Source organism: Ciconia boyciana, chromosome 1, assembly GCF_034638445.1.
Source record: "Ciconia boyciana chromosome 1, ASM3463844v1, whole genome shotgun sequence".
In the NCBI taxonomy this organism is placed as follows: domain Eukaryota; kingdom Metazoa; phylum Chordata; class Aves; order Ciconiiformes; family Ciconiidae; genus Ciconia; species Ciconia boyciana.
The window spans coordinates 25413517-25430577 of record NC_132934.1 but is presented as its reverse complement, the minus strand read 5'-3'; the positions used below and the strand labels follow the sequence as shown (position 1 = coordinate 25430577).

Sequence of the window (17061 nt, the reverse complement as noted above, 5' to 3'; positions counted from 1 at the left end):
AATTACTCTATTAAAAGTGGATTGCAGTTAACTCCCTTTGCTGTTCTACCATCCCTTCCATCTTGGCGGGGGGGGGGGGAGAATCCAAAACCCCCTCAACTAAGAAAATATTTCAGTTGGTGGATATCAGGATTACATAGTGCATAGTCAGAGTTCAGCTAAACGTGTAATTTAAGAGATACACTGGTTGTCACACACATACACACACTCACACAAACCAAAGGTCAGCTCAAGCATCCTTCTGCCCTGCTCCCTATGCTGGCTCTCCCTGTTCTTCAGAACTTCTCCTTATTTGCTGGGTGTCATTGTGATATATAAGTTATTAACACCTCAGTCAGAGGTCTAAACTGCACTTCCAAAGGGAGCTACATCAGTCCTTTGTGGGTCTGTCCTTCCTCACAACAGATGTACAGGAGCAAATGGAAGGAGTGAAAATTACTGGTCTGGGACATGTAGAGGGTTGAACAGAAAGCTTAATTGCTGCTTCTGCTCTTACTAGGGGTACTATTCAGCTGGCTTTCCAAGACATGCCCTCTGATTTTTTCCCAGAAATTTTAACACGGATTAAAAAGAAGAATTTGGTCACCTGTGAAAAATTTCCAGGTATCTGGCATCTGGGCCAGGCCCCTGACAAGAGGATGGCCCGGGTGACTGGTGACTCCAGGCATGGCCTGGCCACAGAGTGCCCAGTGAACCCAACACAGCTGTCTGCAGTCAAGGCTTCACTGGTCAATACAGCCTGGACATAACAGGCTGCATTACCTATAAACTGATATTTCTATGTGAGAATTCCTAAACAGAAATACAGGCTTAATAATAAGTCTTAAATAGCGCTAATTTTAATGAATACAGTGACCACAACACAAGAATCTGGGTAGTCACATATCTGATACAGTATACTGCAACCAGCAAAGGAAACATGAGCAAATAGGGCTTTAGACAGGAGATTTTAAACCCTTTCTGTGGCTAGAGCCAAATTCCATTAGTAATTTTAGTTCATGGGCCAAGGTTTATATTTAGGACTTTATACACGCCTCAGGCAATAGTTACATTGCCTGTGGCATCAAAGCATTCAGCTCTAGGACAGGGCATTGCCCCAAGTGTTTAAAATATCATGAACTAGTCCTTAGAATATCATTAGGTAAGCTAAAAAGACATGATATTATTGTGTTTATCTTTTAAACAATACATCTGGGCCCTTTTTGTTGTTTGGTAGCCTGTTATAGAAGGTGGCCTAATCCTGTTTTAAAGCTTTTCTGTCCTTCAACATTGAAGTTGCTTATTTATTGAAGACTTCCCCCTCCCCCCCCCGGATGCTAAAGGAAGTACAACATTATGAGAAAGCATCTTTAATGCTTTCAAGGCATCTGTGAACTGAATGGAGGCAGGAGGGGCAAGACTTTTTTTAAATGGAATATAAGGCGAGATAGGCATGGAAAGGGAGCTGTTTACCCCATGTCATGCTTATGGCACAGCTAGGAATTGAACACAAGTCTTTCGACTCCTGTGTTTTGCAGCAAGACCATTGAATACTACTTTTATGGAGTTGAGTACGTGCTGGTGGGAGCAGGAAAGGTAACTGGTCCAGGACTGGTGGTTGTGTGAAAAGAGGCAAAGGCAGCAGCCCCAGCTGGGAGAAGAAATTGGTAGGAAAAAACTACTCCTTTTTTCCCTGCTTGGACTGTGATTGAACCCTTGCAACGCTTGGATTTAATTTTCTCTGCTATTTGGGTGTGACTCATGGGGTGTTCCACCGCAACCCAATTCCACGGCATGTCCACCCCATGGACGATGTTGGCGAGAAGTAATTAAACGCCCTGGCATTGATTCAGGCATGCTCTGGGGTAGGGACTCCTATCGGTTTGAGGACAATGTTTGAAAGCAGAAGGTATCATTTGGTCTCTGTTTCTCATAAAATCTGACACAAGCAGCTGCACCAGACTGATGAGCTCTCCAAGGAGCCAGACATTCAACAGTGGTTACGTCAGCCTTTGCAGCACCAGCGAGGTGGACTTTGTAGCTGTAAGTGTTTTCATAGCTCAGTGAAGGACCAAACCATAGCCATGAGTCCTGTATATGACCAGCTATTCCCTGTAGGGACTATAATGTCGTCTGCCTTCCATAAAAATTCCATGCACTGGTTACCATCTAATCTTGGGAGCTGGCACAGCAGATCCTTGTTCTGGGTATCAAGGGGGAACAATTTTACTGTTTCACTGCAGCAGTTGGTGTTCTGGCTTGGGCTCTTTGTGCCTGAGCTGCCCTTTTTCAGGCTATTGCTGATAGTACGGGAGTCATGCGTGGAAAAAACACAGTCACAAAGCCACGGGCTCTTTGGTGTCTACCTTGAGGTAGGGCAAAGGGATATTTTCTGACCCTTACTTGGGGTAGAAAAAGGCTTCTAAAAATTCCAGCTGTTTATGGTTTGCATGGAGAAGAGTGGCATAAATTCATGAGCACTTACCTCTGTAGAACAGGTCTTGTCTCTTTTGGTTTTCCATCACTCCCTTTAATACGCACCTAATCAACAGGCTCTTGCCCTCACCTCTGTGTCTTCTGTGTAGCCAGCTTTGCCTCCCTCGTGTACTCCACCTGCTGAATCCGTCCTTTTAAAGCCTCCCCCTGCTTTTTTTTCTTGTGAGCCTTAGGACAGATAGATGTCTGCTCAGGAAAATGCTATCAAGAAAAGTAATTCCAGCCAAAGTGATTTTCAGCCTTAATGGCTCTATTCTGGCTTGTTCTCTCCCTGACCTTTTCACTGGAAATTGTTTGTTTAGGCTGCAGTAATTAAAACTGGCACCTTGCCACCCAAGGTGTCTATCCTTCAGAGGCCTTTTCTGCACCCGACAGATAATGACCTTGATTCAAAAATCCACCATCTGTCTCCAAATGCACGGAGCAGTCTTCAAAGAAATCCATCCTGACTCTCTACCAGGACAAATGCTGGATAAATCAGAAAGAAGTGCATGGGTAAGTGCACCAAATTACTGTATAAATATTTAAAGGTATATATTGCAATGGGAAGCATTTTCTCTCTGAAATGCTCCCTTAAGTGTCACTCACACCAGCAAAAGAGGTACTTAGATCAGGAGAAGTATTCCCTGAGGAACCTGATTCATGGTTCTCCTGAAAAGCTGTAAAAATATATTAGTAAATTGTTAGTAGTCATAACACTCATAAAACAGTGTAGCTCTGGTGACATGTACAAGGTATTTACATTTAATTTTCAAAATTCACATTTTCAGTAGAAATCAGGGATTTGATCGGGCAAAACCATTGCCTTTTGTCTGCATATTATGCACATGGTAGATATGGTGCCCAGAACTCCCATCAGCATTAATATGGACTATTTAAAAAGTAGACATAAATAAAGACAATAAAGTAGATAATTTACTTAGTTAGTACTGCTGCTTCTATTTAATTCTCTATGAATTGCATCACTTGTTTATATTGCTGGGATCTCCCTTTTAAAAAATCTTCTTAAACACATTCTTAAAAAAAGTGACAAAACCCAAGGAAATGCTAAATATAGAAGTAAGTACCTGTATTGCTCTCTGTGTAGAAGCAGAGAAGAAGAAATAGAAGCAGAAGAAATAGAGCAAATTTTTTATCTGAATGGCAAACTGTAGGTTTGGCTAAGCTACATGTGAGAACTGTCTGGTACTAAGGCATTCAACAAAGGATTAAGTCCATGCACGTTTTATAATCACTTATAATTTAATAACTACCTGACCTGGACATGCAAATATGGTATATTTGCAAATACCACCATGAATAATATAATGCTTACGTTGGCAGATGTTGCCTATTTTATCATGCTCTTTTGGGAAAGAATAGGCTAACTGCAGATGCCTAAACAGTGTCCCATTCAAACTGCACTTCCAAACCCCACATTTTTTGTGCATGCAGCAGTTCCTCTGCTACTTTCTTTGCAATACAGTGGCCTCTGCTTCCTATCCAAACCTGTTGAGCAATATCGCAATGTAATTCCAAACAGCTGCTGTGGTCACCCTATGTCTGTACATCAGTAGCAAGTGAAATGATTTCTATATATAGTTTGTAAATCTGTTGGCAATGTTTGTAAAGCACGCTGAGATTCTTCTTGAGGGATAAGAGCAGCTATATGAAAGCAAGAGCATTAAGATCATCATTGCGTACGAAGTAGTTTATCTTTTCAGTGTGGCAGAAACTGGCACCGAGGAAATGGCCAGTCTGCAGAGATGTGGAGAAGCACTTGCTTTGAGCAAAACCCTGGCAGGAGTAGTTTGTGCTGTCAAAGATAAGCAGGTTCATCTCACGCTGTTGTTGCAGAACATGACATTGTACTGACACAAGATGATTAAAAAGTATTGGCTGTGTAGGAAGGAAAGAAAACTGGGAATAGGAATGATGTTTATTCAGTAAAATTTATTTATCCTTCTTGCCTTCCCTATTCTAGTATGATTCAGGTAGGCAAAAGGGGTAATAAACCCCGAGTCTGCTGCACCCTTGGCACCCAGCTGCATGCCTCTCTCTATAACCAAACAGACCTTCAGGATCCATGCACGAAGGACACTGGGTGCCTGTGCAATGTGGACAGTGACTTTTCCTTCTTTTAATCAAAGGTTGAGGAATTTAGTAGTCCAGAAACATTCTTATTTGCACCCAGATTAAGTTTTTCCCCCGGTGCTTCCCTGCAGCCAGGTCCACCTCTTGACTCCCCTTCCAAGATGCATCCTTACGCTCTTGCCATCAGCAGCGCTATCAGAGCCCATTCACTCCTTCACTCACTATGACTCTTCTGTCGTCTTCATAAGCAAGGCAAGCCAAACACCCCCGCCATCAAAATACATTAGATGATTAGTGATTGCCCCATGGCTTGTTGGTATATAGTGTTGTATGTAGACTTCTGGTTATGTCTCCAGCAGCTGTTGGGAATGCTGTTTTCAAAACTAATCTGAGCAATAAGGCAGCCCACATGCACATGTTTTTGAGTGAAAGCTGATCACTGTTTGTGATGGGTCCGAGTTGTTAAGCTGCAATCTGGACCTGGAATCTGCCCTCCCAGTAGCCTGGGGTGTGCTGCAGGGGATCAGTGGGAAAAATCCATCTTTGAGTTAGGATGCTGAGTCCAATTCCCAAGCAAAGACTGGTTTTGGACCAGGGTCATCTTTAAACTTACCCCACTTTTGTTTCCCCAGCATGGATGAAGGGAAAGATCTTTTTCTCCCGTGTGACTCCCTGTGTACAACATCACCAGGGGAGATGGACTGGACAACAGAATCATCTGGCATAGAGAAAAGCAGCTGAAAAATTGTTCCTTCAAATGCCTTCAGTGCATGCTTTATCCCATTTGCTCTGCTGATACCACTGTTAAATGTAGGTGATGACACATCCTTTTCAGGAACAGTACGGTGTGCACGATTTTCACAAGTTACGCTAGTCTCCCGGGAGACAGAGCTACAGCTTGTCCCATCAGTCTGCCTCGCGGTCCTGTTTAATGCCAGGTTGCTGACCCTTTGTCACTCCAGGCCGATTTGGACTCTGCATTCAACCTGGGCCTGTACAAGCAGCATACAGAAATTGAGACACATATGTGTGTATATATATATCTCAATTGATATAGGGGGGAGAGGGAAGGAAGGCAGCGAGGAGCATGGGGGCAGGACAGGGGATGTGCGAGGAGGGGAGGGGAGGGGAGGTCGGGAACAGGCTGCGGCGGCGGGTGAGGACAGCGAGGGGCTGTGCAGGGAGGGCAGGCCAGGCATGGAGAAGGCAGAGCAGCAGCAAGGAGGCAGGAAAGGGGAAGGTGGGAGAGCTCAGGGGCTGGCGCCTCGGGCTCTGTATGAGGGGACAGCAGGAGGGAAGGAGCTGGCTGAGGAATGAGGGGTGCGAAAGCAGTGGGGGAGGCAGGAGGCAGCAAGCACCACAGGCAGAAGGGCAGCGGGAGGGATGGGGAAGCCCAGCCATGCTGTGGTGCATTGTTTTCAATGCGCTCTATGGCAATTGGACCTGTTCCTGCAGCGTGGGACTGCAGCTCAGTACGAGCCAACGCATCTGTCTGACAGGCTGTCCTCGGGAGCCGTGACTGAAATAGCCACTGTCCTGGGGCCGGCCGTGTCCCGCGCCTGAGGACAAGGTTGTGCAGCCCTCTCTTTGCTTGCCTGTCGTTTTCCCTGCGCTCACCCAAGTGGAAGTGAAATTTAAAGGGTGGGCTTTGCCCTGCTGGGGGTGAGTACCACCCCTCAGGTGTTGCCCGCGTCCTTTCAGCCGTTGGGCCAACATGCCCAAAGTGTGGAAACGTGTGAGAAGCAGAACAACGTTGCCTAGGCTGCTGCTTGAAATAGTTAATTGCTTGGAAAGGAAAAAAACATCTAGAAGATTTTCTTCTTTTAAACCCAAGAAAATAGATCACCCAGGCTAAAAAGGATTGAAAGTCTTGTCTGCAATCTAGCTGCCGCTGCGTGGGCTCCGTCCCACTCGAAGCCTGGGTGCCGAGTATCTGCAATGGCAGAGTGAATCCTGCTCCTATTAACCAGGTGCTTCCAGTTCTTATTTTCTTTCATCTTAGCCCAGGTCCTGAGGGGAACAAAGCTTTTAATAATTCTGTTGATTGAGTGATGAGTTTTCAGGGCCTAAACATGAAATGGTTTCTTCCTTGAAACCCCCAGGATTTCAGCAGGGCGTTAGGGAGGTGGGTTTGGGTTTTCTGTTAGGAGGTGGCGAAGCACTTCGGAGGATTCATCCTAAACAGCCGTCAACACAGCCCGTATAAACCTGCCCTCGCGTCTTCCATATGGCTCACGCTCTGCTCTGCGATGGAAGGCAGTTCCCCGTGCCACCTCACTAGCACAAGGTCTCTTCCTAAACTGTTTATAATGGTGTCATCGAGCACGTAGCCTGCGACATATAACAGGATGCTCAGACTGCTATTTTTTTGCTTGTTTTTTGCAGAAATATGGACATGTATAATGCCTGACAAACGGGACTGTGGAACAAGAACAAAAAGTTTCAGGCAGGAATGCTAATAACAGGAAAACACAATCACTCCTGTCTTTGCAGCAGAGTTCCTCTCAGAAGTTGGACAAGTCAATTTAATCATAATTAAATCATTTGAGTGTTAACCTGTGATCTGAACTGTCGAAGTGGTGGGCAGCTTCAGCAGTGGCTGGTGCCCACAGGAACTGAGCCCTGACTAGCTGAAGTGCTGCATAATGCCAAATACCTGCAAAGAGGGAATCCTAAACTCCAAATTAATGGATACTTTCAATCTTAAGGTCTCTGCACCTCTATTCTTCCTCCTCACAAAGGTGGTAACACCTTCACATCTCCTGAAAGGGCCGCTGGACAAATAAAGCCATTGGTAGTCTCGATATGCTGAAGAACAGGGGCAAAACAAAATGCTGAAAGGCTGTTCATTAAATGTGCATGATCTCTCCTGTACACTGAACAAGAGTAAAGGTCCTGGGGACTCATGGGTCTAGGCTCAAAGTATATGATTACAGAATTATGGAATTAAGGACTGTGTTTCAGTGCTCATCAACAGGCAAGGACAAATATTATCCCCGCATTTTCTGACCTGTGGGACTTAGCTTTACAGTTTTAGTATCCTTTTTGTGTGTGTAATTTGCCATGTGCTACAGCCTTTTACTTTTATTAAAATCGTTCTAGGGAGTGTTCATGGGTCTTCACCTTGGCCATCTCCGTATAAAGAATGGGTCCTAAATTACCATGAGTGACATGTACAGGGTTAAGAAAGGACCCAAACCTCTCATAACCTCACCTAACTGTGCCAATTTCCCCCCTGCTTCAGGGGAGACATTTACAATAAGATACCTTGTCCACCTTCAGTAACATCTTTAAATTCTTTTATCTCATGGCTGGAATGGACATCACTGACATTTTATATATAGAAAAACATTACCACTGGCCCAGTGTTGTATCATGCCTCAGTGAGGAGTAGCATTAAAGGTAATATTCATGTTGCTGCCAAGGACTGGACTAATATTCCTTTGGAATATTATTTTACAAGTGAGTAATGCAGGTTGCTTTTTGAAGTTCCTTTGAGTTTGGAAAATTTAAATTATACAGAGAAAACTTTAAACAGACAATTCAGGTATCTGTATGTTTGTACTTTCTATTATGGACTCAGCCCAGGAAAATTCAGAGACTTACAAATGTTGTTGTATCTGAGGAAAAAAGGAAAAGCAGAAAGCTCAGAATTTTCTGGGAAACAGTATATTTGAATAGATTTCATTTTTAACAGCATGTTTTTGCTTTTAATATTGTACATATCAATGTTGTACATGTCAACATTGTACTAATAAAATATAGCACATTTCTAAAAGCATTTCAATTTCAATCAGTATTTTCCAACAGAAAATCTGTCCAGTGCAAATTTTCTGACCAACTCCATCTAAAAATGTTTGCAACAAAATGTTGTCTGCAAAAAAGCACCCAAGAAAGATAATTTTATTGTGCTGCTTCTCTGGCTAACTCCAATGCTAACAAAGTGAACCGTTGTCTTAGACATACTGAAGAAATAAAATTGCTTGGAGTTCTGCTATATACATTTAATTAATGCCAATATCAGCATTCACAATGCAAAGCTAAAAGAAAAAAGGTACTTAATATTTTTTCCTGCTGTTTCCATTTTACAGAATTTGGCCTAAGCATCATTTCTGCAAGTGCAGCTGAAAGAGTGAACAGAACTTCTACTGAGCCACTGACTTGTCTAGACACAAGCAAGCCATCACAGTATCTTATACCATGAAGGTAACACTCTTAGCTCCATAAGCCAAACTGTTTTGCATCTTCCTCCTTTTTATTTTATGCAAAGATTTGGTCAATGTAAATGACTGGCAAATATTTATTTTATTTTAAGATGCACAATATTATTTAGTCTGCTTTATGAATGTATTTTGTGTGTTAGGGAAGACTAAGCTTGTAAGCTTTCATCTCACTTCTTGAGCAAGCTAAACTGCATGAAATTCATATAGAAAAATGATCAAAGGAAAAATGTAATTTCTTTATCAAATCTGTTTATGAAAATCATGCTCAATCTCCTCTCCCCATTGCCAGTAAAGCAACATGCATAATAATACAACTAAATGAGCCATTTGGCTAAACATCGTACATCAGTTCAGGTGTCCAATCCATATTAACCAAAAAGAGATGATGTTGGACAAGAACAATACTTCAAATTATATTCACTTACATTTCCATTAAACACTGACTTGACTATCTAAAAATAAACCCACCGTGTGTTATCATTTAATAAGGTTGATATACGTTGTTATAGATGTGCTTCTACTCTCCTGTACCAAAACCAACCTTTTCTCTGTCTTTCTTCCTCTCCCTCTCTCTCTCTCACAACACAGGTTTGCAGATATTGCTGGCCTGCACGTTTCAGAAAACGTTGCTAGTTCACCATCATTCACTGCTAATAGAGAAAAGAAAAAAGCAGTGTGAAGTTTAACCTTTCATTCTGTAGTTTCTTACATTGGAAGATACCTGTCTATAAAAATAGTATCAGAATAATATATCATTATTAGCGGACATGATAATGTAAATATACAGTTAAAATTAAGAATTGAAGGGCACTCTCCAGCTGCACATCAGTCAGCTGCAGCAAGCAATAGCCGTTAGCTAAAATAGCCACTAGAGGCCTTCATTTGCTAGGGGCTGTCAGAAGTGGTGCAGACAGAGCCCTGCTGCCCACCCAGGGCTGATTCCCCCTAAAGCTCTGGGGGTCTCTGCTCACTGCCCCAGCAGAGCGCAATTCTCTGTTTGAAAAAGAAATCTCATAGGACAAATGGACATGTCAAGCTGATTCGCCCTCCGATCATCCTTGAAAAAAAAGGGGAATTAATAAATAATCCAGTTGTGTGATTTGTTACAGGCGAGGCGTGACATTGCGGGAGCGGTGCTCCCTGCGGGTGCCGGCACGCAGATCCCAACCTCCTGCAAACACCTTGGCAGGATAACAGTGTGGTTCCGCTCGAAAACCGTGAAAACGAGAGGAAGTCCGGTGAACAACGGCAAGGGTGTTTTATTTCCAGCCCCTGTGGCAGTTCAGGATTAAATGGATTTGCATTATTCTTTCTCTACTGCAGTTTGGACACGAAGTCGGTGTAAATGCGCCCAGGGTTTTATTTGCTGCCACCCCCCCGTCTGCGAGGCTGGTATTCTCCCGCTAGCTGCCTGCTCTAAATATGGCCATGGCCTGTGTGTCAATAATCCCCCTCTTTAAGGGACCTGCAAACACTAGTGTTGGGACATTCTTGCTGTTCAGATGTCTAGCTGACGTCTGATGCTTAAAACGGAGCATGCTTTCATCCCTTCGTGCATTGTCGTAAGCCCCCGATGATTACTCTTAAAAGGGTGCCTCCGCTACGCAGGGGAACAGTTGCTGACCATACGAGACACAGCTTGCTTGCTTCAGCCTTCTTGAATGCCTAGTCACTTCAGGTTTGTACCAGCCTGACCAAGCGGGACCATGTCTACCTTTGGCTACAGAAGAGAGCTCAGTAAATATGAAGACATTGATGAAGATGAGCTCCTCGCTTCTCTCACTGAAGAGGAGCTGAAGGAGCTGGAGCGGGAGCTGGAGGACATAGAGCCCGACCGTAATCTTCCGGTGGGACAGCGGCAGAAGAGCCTGACGGAGAAAACACCGACAGGGACTTTCAGCAGGGAAGCGCTGATGGCCTATTGGGAGCGGGAGACCAGGAAACTCTTAGAAAAAGAGAGACTGGGTGCATGCGACAAGGTAAGATGCTGAGGCATTTGCTGTTTCCTAGAAATATTAGGGTTTGTTCTTCCCCGGCATGATCTTGCTGACTGTTTTCCTTTTCTTTCAGTCTCTTGCAGCATTTTTAAGAACATTGTTAGCCATACTTTTGTGCCTGCTAAAGTGCTGCATATTAGCTCAGAGAGTTTTTGCTCTCCCTGGAGGTACCTTAAATGCTCAGTTGAGAACAGAAGAAAGTCCCATAAAAACTATCATTAGTGATTAAAATAGGAAAAAATTTTAAAGGGCATGTTAGAAATTATTGCCAGGTAGCGATGTAGACTTTTGGATAACATATGATTTTGTTTAAAAGCTAAACAAAATGCCTTTTCCTTTCCTTCAAAAAAAAAAGTATTGACTGCTGAGAAGCACGTCAGGCAGATAATTTTGAATACACGTTATGTCAGAAGTTGAGTAAGCGGCCACCAGGCTTCATGCTCGCTGGAAGGAAGCTGCATTGCAGTCAGCAGCTTATGTTGCTTTGTTCCTGCTGAGGATCCTTGGCATGGCTCAGGAGTCTTCTGGCAACTGTTGTCAGAGGGTAGCTGTAAGTTATTTAAAAAGTGGCCTGGGGTAGAGTCATCAGCCAAACCATTTATCTGTATTCCCCTCAAAACAACCAATAGTGCTTGTTAGGCGATTCGTCCCCCAAAATAAAAGTGTTAATAATAAAAGCTGGTCCCTGAACTGCAAATGAACAGTACAGCTGGGCAGGAGTGAAGGGCTCAGTCCTAGCAGGCAGTGATCGCTTGCCATCTAAGCTAATGTCCATGTTGGCATCCCCCGGGCCCTTACTAATACCATTTGTGAGACTGAGCTCTATCAAAAAGCAACTTCTGTTTTCACGTTGGTTCCATGTAATTTCAAAGCAAAGTGGGGACTTGGGGATGTGAGTAGCCTTTTGATTGTTACGCGCTGCTTCATACCAAGCTCTGACTCTGTTTATAAAGACACATTTTCCCATGTTTAAGTAGAAAATAATACAACAAAGGCAAAGACAGCAAAACTGGACTCAGAACTTCTAACAGCCTTGATTCAGGAGCTCGGTTCATTTGCAAGGAAATACTTGCAGTTTGCACATTAAATAAAATATTCTCCTAGAGAAAAATCACCTGGATTAAATTAGCCTGCAATAATAATATCCAGGATTTGTTTGCACGTAAGTGTTTTCTCCTGCTTGTGAATGGTGGTGTGATGTCTTTGCAGGCAAGCGCAGAGACCACTAGCTGTCATCAGACCATTAGTATCAGCTTGCAGAAGTTGACTTCACTCCCTGTTTGTCAAGTCCTAGGGAGGCAATGGCAAGATTAATGTTTATTTCCAGCTGAGCTTGGAACTCAAAACCTGGACAGTTCCAAAACCCCTTCTGAACAGGTCTAGGTCGGTGTCTTATATAATGGCAGGATTTTTTTTTTTTTTCTTTTTCCATGTCTATACAGCATTAGCGATGGCTACTGGCTAAACCTCAAAGTGCTGGCAAAAGCCTCTATAATTTTTGAACTGAGAAGAAACTTCCTAAATGCATCCATAAATATGAAAATGTTGACACACTGATGTAGAGGGCAGAAAGGCTCTTTCCACTGAAGGCAGTAAGAAAGCTCCTTCTGAGTTTCTTGAAAGCAATTTTCTTCTTGCTCTCAACTGTCTGAAAGTTAGACACCTTATCTAAGATGGTTATTTGTGCTCCTTCTATAGTTAGTGGGGAGAGATCAGCCCCTCCAGAAGGGGCTGGAGGGCTGACTCTGTTTATAGACATCCTACAGATAGCCTTTGAATGACTTGCCCTCCAGAGATATTTACCTCTCTGCATTGACTATCTTAGTCCTAACTTTTCATCCAGTTGCTACTACAAAGTAAGATGAAGCCCTGCAGGCTGCCTGCAGCAGTCCTGTACTGAAATGCTACCACAATAACAGAGCATGCCTCTATGGATCTGCAAAGAGAAGAGTACTTGACTTCAAAATTATCGTGCAGATTGTTATGACACCAAACGATGTATGTGACAGGAAACTGAATTCCCCCTTTGACCCCAGAAATGCCACTCAAAAAAAAATCAAGTATTTTTTTATTAATCTAGTGTCATCAAGCATATTAGCAGTCCATTTAGAGGCACCAACTTCTGCTCATCTGCAGCTGTGTTGAAGGCTGCAGTATATATTCCTGGATAGATAAAAGCATAGCCGTGAAGACGGGTTCCTGGATACCTGGTGTTTTCAGCTTTTAAAAGTCTGCATATATGTACAGAAGCTACAGATATAAATCTTAGTCCCATAATAAACCTGGCTTAAACACAGCCGTTTCTATATGTAGCACGGCACCTCTCAGTGTAAGGGCCTTCCCACACGTGATCTGCAGGAGAAGCAACGGGGCTGGACCCTGCAAGCCCTCCATGTGCAGGGCAATAGGGCCGGACCCTGCAAGCCCTCCAGGCGCTGAACGCTCAGGAACGACAGGCTGGAACAGCTCCATGTCCTGTTTCATTGGAGTCACGCTTCTGCAAACTTTACAATTACCGTCTGTTTTATATGTGTCCCAACACAGAAATCTGCTTAAGATTGTGAAACAGTACCATGCAATCTGTCATTACTATTATTTTAACCTTTCCCTGCATTTTTAGAGCCCAATCAGTAGGCAAACCTAAAACTGCACAGGTTTTCTAAAAATAGGCTGTCATGTTAGTAACACTTTTGTTTTCCAGAAGCAAAAAACAGAATTGCTGTGTCTCCACAGAGTGTATTCACCCTCTAGTATTTTACAAAGACTAAAATATGAATGTTGCTAAAGTAGTGTATACAGAACAATTATATTTCATCCAAAATTTTATAAACATTTACAAATGTAAATAAAAAGGCATATGCTATGGCTTGTCCAGTAGACAAAACAGGACATGGGAGATCTTTTTGGGCAAGAGGTTTAAGGTTGATCATAGCCTGTGGGTTCAGTCATGGCCCGTACAACACTGCCGTGCTTCTGGAGTCCTCCAGGTGGAGAGTGAGACTTTCCTGGGGTGCAGACCTTTTGCTGTTCCTGCGCAGAGATTTGTCTTCTGCAACCGTAACTGCTAAGGGCACCAGGCAGAGCTTTGAGAAGTGGTTCCAAATTTGCCTTCTTAGTGTCCTCCAAACACAGTAAAATAACCTGGGGTTTAGAAAAACAATCAGTTTATTCTGTAGGCAATTAGTTATGAGTTACAGTATGGCAGCTGACCTGTGACAGCTGTCAGTGAGCACAGTCTTAGGTCTTGGCAAACATGAAGAAATTTGGGGATTATTGCCATGTGATTGCTTGTTACCTGTGGGAATGTGTCTGAATCTTTTCTTCACAAATAGCTTCTAAGTGTGGATAGCCCATGTAATGCATCCAGAGTCTTTTCAACATGACTCTGGTAATTCTGTATTATTTTGCATGTCAATATGCATGTTTACACGTGCAGACACTATTTGTATTCTAAATCATGGCAGTCTTTAGCCTTTTTAGATGTACTAACATAAGGAAGGGAGTCTGAGCATTGACACAGATGTCTAATCCTTATGAAATGAAGAAACTTGTTGCTCATAGATCATGTCCATTCTGAAATTGCTGTCTTGTGTTTCTGCTGGCAAGGATCCAAGTAATATCCCCTTGTGGACATGCCAACACATAGAAAACATGAAGTATGTCCATGTTGCAACATCTTGTATCAAATTTTCTCTTGGTAGAAATTATCAACGTCAGTAAAACTGTTCCAATTTATGCTAAGCATTTGTCTTCTAAAGAATATGAAGGAAATAATGTTAAAAAGGTGTTAGGTGCTGAAACATTTTCTGTTCTCCCAACTGTCTCAGTTTCTGGGGATTTATTTTTAGCTTTCAACATTAACTTATATAGTTTCAAGATAATTGTTTTTGTGCAAAAAGGCAGTAGCTACATTACTGCAATCATGTTTAACACCCACACCTACATTCCCATTCAGGAATCTGAACAAGAAGACGACAATTCAGAAGACATTCAAGAAGAATATTTCACAGAAAGCAATAGTGAGGTGTCTGAGGAGGCATATACTGAAGGGGATGATGAAGAAGAAGAAGAAGATGAGGAGGAAGATGAAGATGAGAGTGATGATGAGGATGAGGAAAAGCAAAATGCTGCAGCTGGTGAAAGACCTGAGGATGGCAGGAGTTCTGACCACATCAGACGCAAAAAGTGTAATGGCGCAAAGGACAATGAAAATTTACTCAATGGCCATGATGGAAAAGACACCGATAATCAGAGCTTAAAAAGCAGTGCCATCCACCCTTGTGGAAATCCAACAGTTATTGAGGATGCTTTGGAAAAAGTTAGGAGCAATGACCCTGACACCACAGAGGTCAATCTGAACAACATTGAAAACATCACTTCACAGATGCTTATACAATTTTCTCAAGCCCTGAGGGACAACACAGTGGTTAAGTCATTCAGCTTGGCTAACACGCATGCTGATGACAATGTTGCAATAGCTATTGCTGGTATGTTAAAGGTAAATCAGCATATAACTAGTCTGAATATTGAGTCAAATTTCATCACAGGCAAAGGAGTGCTGGCCATCATGAGAGCTTTGCAGAATAACAAGGTTCTAACAGAACTGCGGTTCCACAATCAAAGGCACATCATGGGCAGCCAGGTGGAAATGGACATTGTTAAACTGTTGAAAGAGAACACCACTCTGGTCAAGCTTGGATACCACTTTGACCTTGCTGGCCCAAGAATGAGCATGACAAGTATCCTGACAAGAAATATGGATAAACAAAGGCAAAAGCGTATGCAGGAGCAGCGGCAACAAGAGTCTGGTTGTGACGGAGCCATCAATCCAAAGACCAAAGTCTTGCAGAAGGGGACACCTCGGTCCTCACCTTATGTGTCACCTAAGAGCTCACCTAGGTCCTCTCCAAAGCTCCCTAAGAAAGCACCACCAGTGAAAAGTCAGCCTCCAGCTCCTGCACCCCCACCTCCCCCTCCACCTCCGCCTCCTCCTCCTCCTCCTCCTCCTCCCCCAGTTATTCCAGAGAAGAAGGCACCAACCAGGAATATAGCTGAAGTCATCAAACAGCAAGAAAGTTCAAAAAAAGCCTTACAGAATGGACAGAAAAAGAAAAAAGGCAAAAAAAGCAAAAAACATGAGAACAGCATATTGAAAGAAATTAAAGATTCTCTAAAATCCGTCTCTGACAGAAAATCAGAGGAAGGTTCACGACCCTCCACCCGTCCCTCCACCCCACAAAGGTCTCTCCATGACAACCTTATGGAAGCAATTCGGGCAAGCAGCATAAAGCAATTAAGGCGGGTAAGTAAGAGATCCTATTTCAGTAACGGATTGTGGCTTAGATGTAGCACATGCTCAATTAATTTTAGTACACATATATTTAATAAAAAAAATTCTTAGAAATGTGAGCATAAGAAAGCACTTGGTAGGAGGCTTTCCTCTGATTAAGCTTTTCTCAGCACTCTGGTTTCTGTTTGACTGTGATTTTGACAGGAAGTGGGGTACTTTCCCAGGTTCAGGCTTGTTGTGGGAGATGGTGTGTAGCACAGGGCTCTTGGGAGTGTGACTCTGGTAGGAATTTTGCCATCCAGACTGTACAGCGTATGTAATGAATACCCTCCCTACCCCACCCCTGTTTCGTAGGTGGAGGTACCAGAAGCCCTTCGGTGAAAGCCTGGATGACAGAAGAAGCAGAGCACTGCAGTGGTCGAGGGGAGGCTACTCGTCCATTCACTGGTGGTAACATAGACTGTCTAGCAAGATGCTTCCGAAGTACTCTCTTAGATTCAAACCATTTCTCTTTTATTTCAAAGAAATAAACCCGCTAAGTACGAAACAATGCTTTAAGGATACATTTGCCTTGTAATTTGTAAATATGGAAATAATTTTCTTTTTTATTTAATGAGATTTATATTGAGAAATTGCTGCTTATTTAGATATTCTTTTCAATATCTGACATCACTGGACAAGTTCTTCACACTGAGATGTAATAGTTTACCAACCTGTGGTTTCTTCTTCTTTTTTTCTTTCTTTTTCCATGAATTTACAATAAATGTGGTTTGAAGCTTTCAAGCAGACACATAGTGCTGGGTTTCTGTGAGTGAAAACCTACCAGATTTTTGCGTCAAGCTCATGAACATTAGGGAATTCTCCTGGGAAAGAACCTGAGATCTTTCTCAGCTTCACCCATCAAGCCTGCTTGGAGGATAGTACCTGAGCCCGTATGTTAGTGCAGTTTCATATTGACATGGGAAAAAATGGTTCATAAGGCTATGTACAATTAAAATTAAGC

General features: G+C 42.9%; 1 protein-coding gene across 1 annotated transcript; it reads left to right on the top strand.

Moving 5' to 3' along the window:
• Positions 1 to 10477: 10477 nt before the first annotated feature.
• On the top strand, positions 10478 to 16502 carry LMOD2 (leiomodin 2). Its single transcript, XM_072869800.1, has 3 exons — positions 10478 to 10757; positions 14740 to 16070; positions 16413 to 16502. Exons 1-3 carry the CDS (start codon positions 10478 to 10480, stop codon positions 16437 to 16439), a joined length of 1638 nt encoding a protein of 545 aa, XP_072725901.1. The 3' UTR covers positions 16440 to 16502.
• Positions 16503 to 17061: the final 559 nt, after the last annotated feature.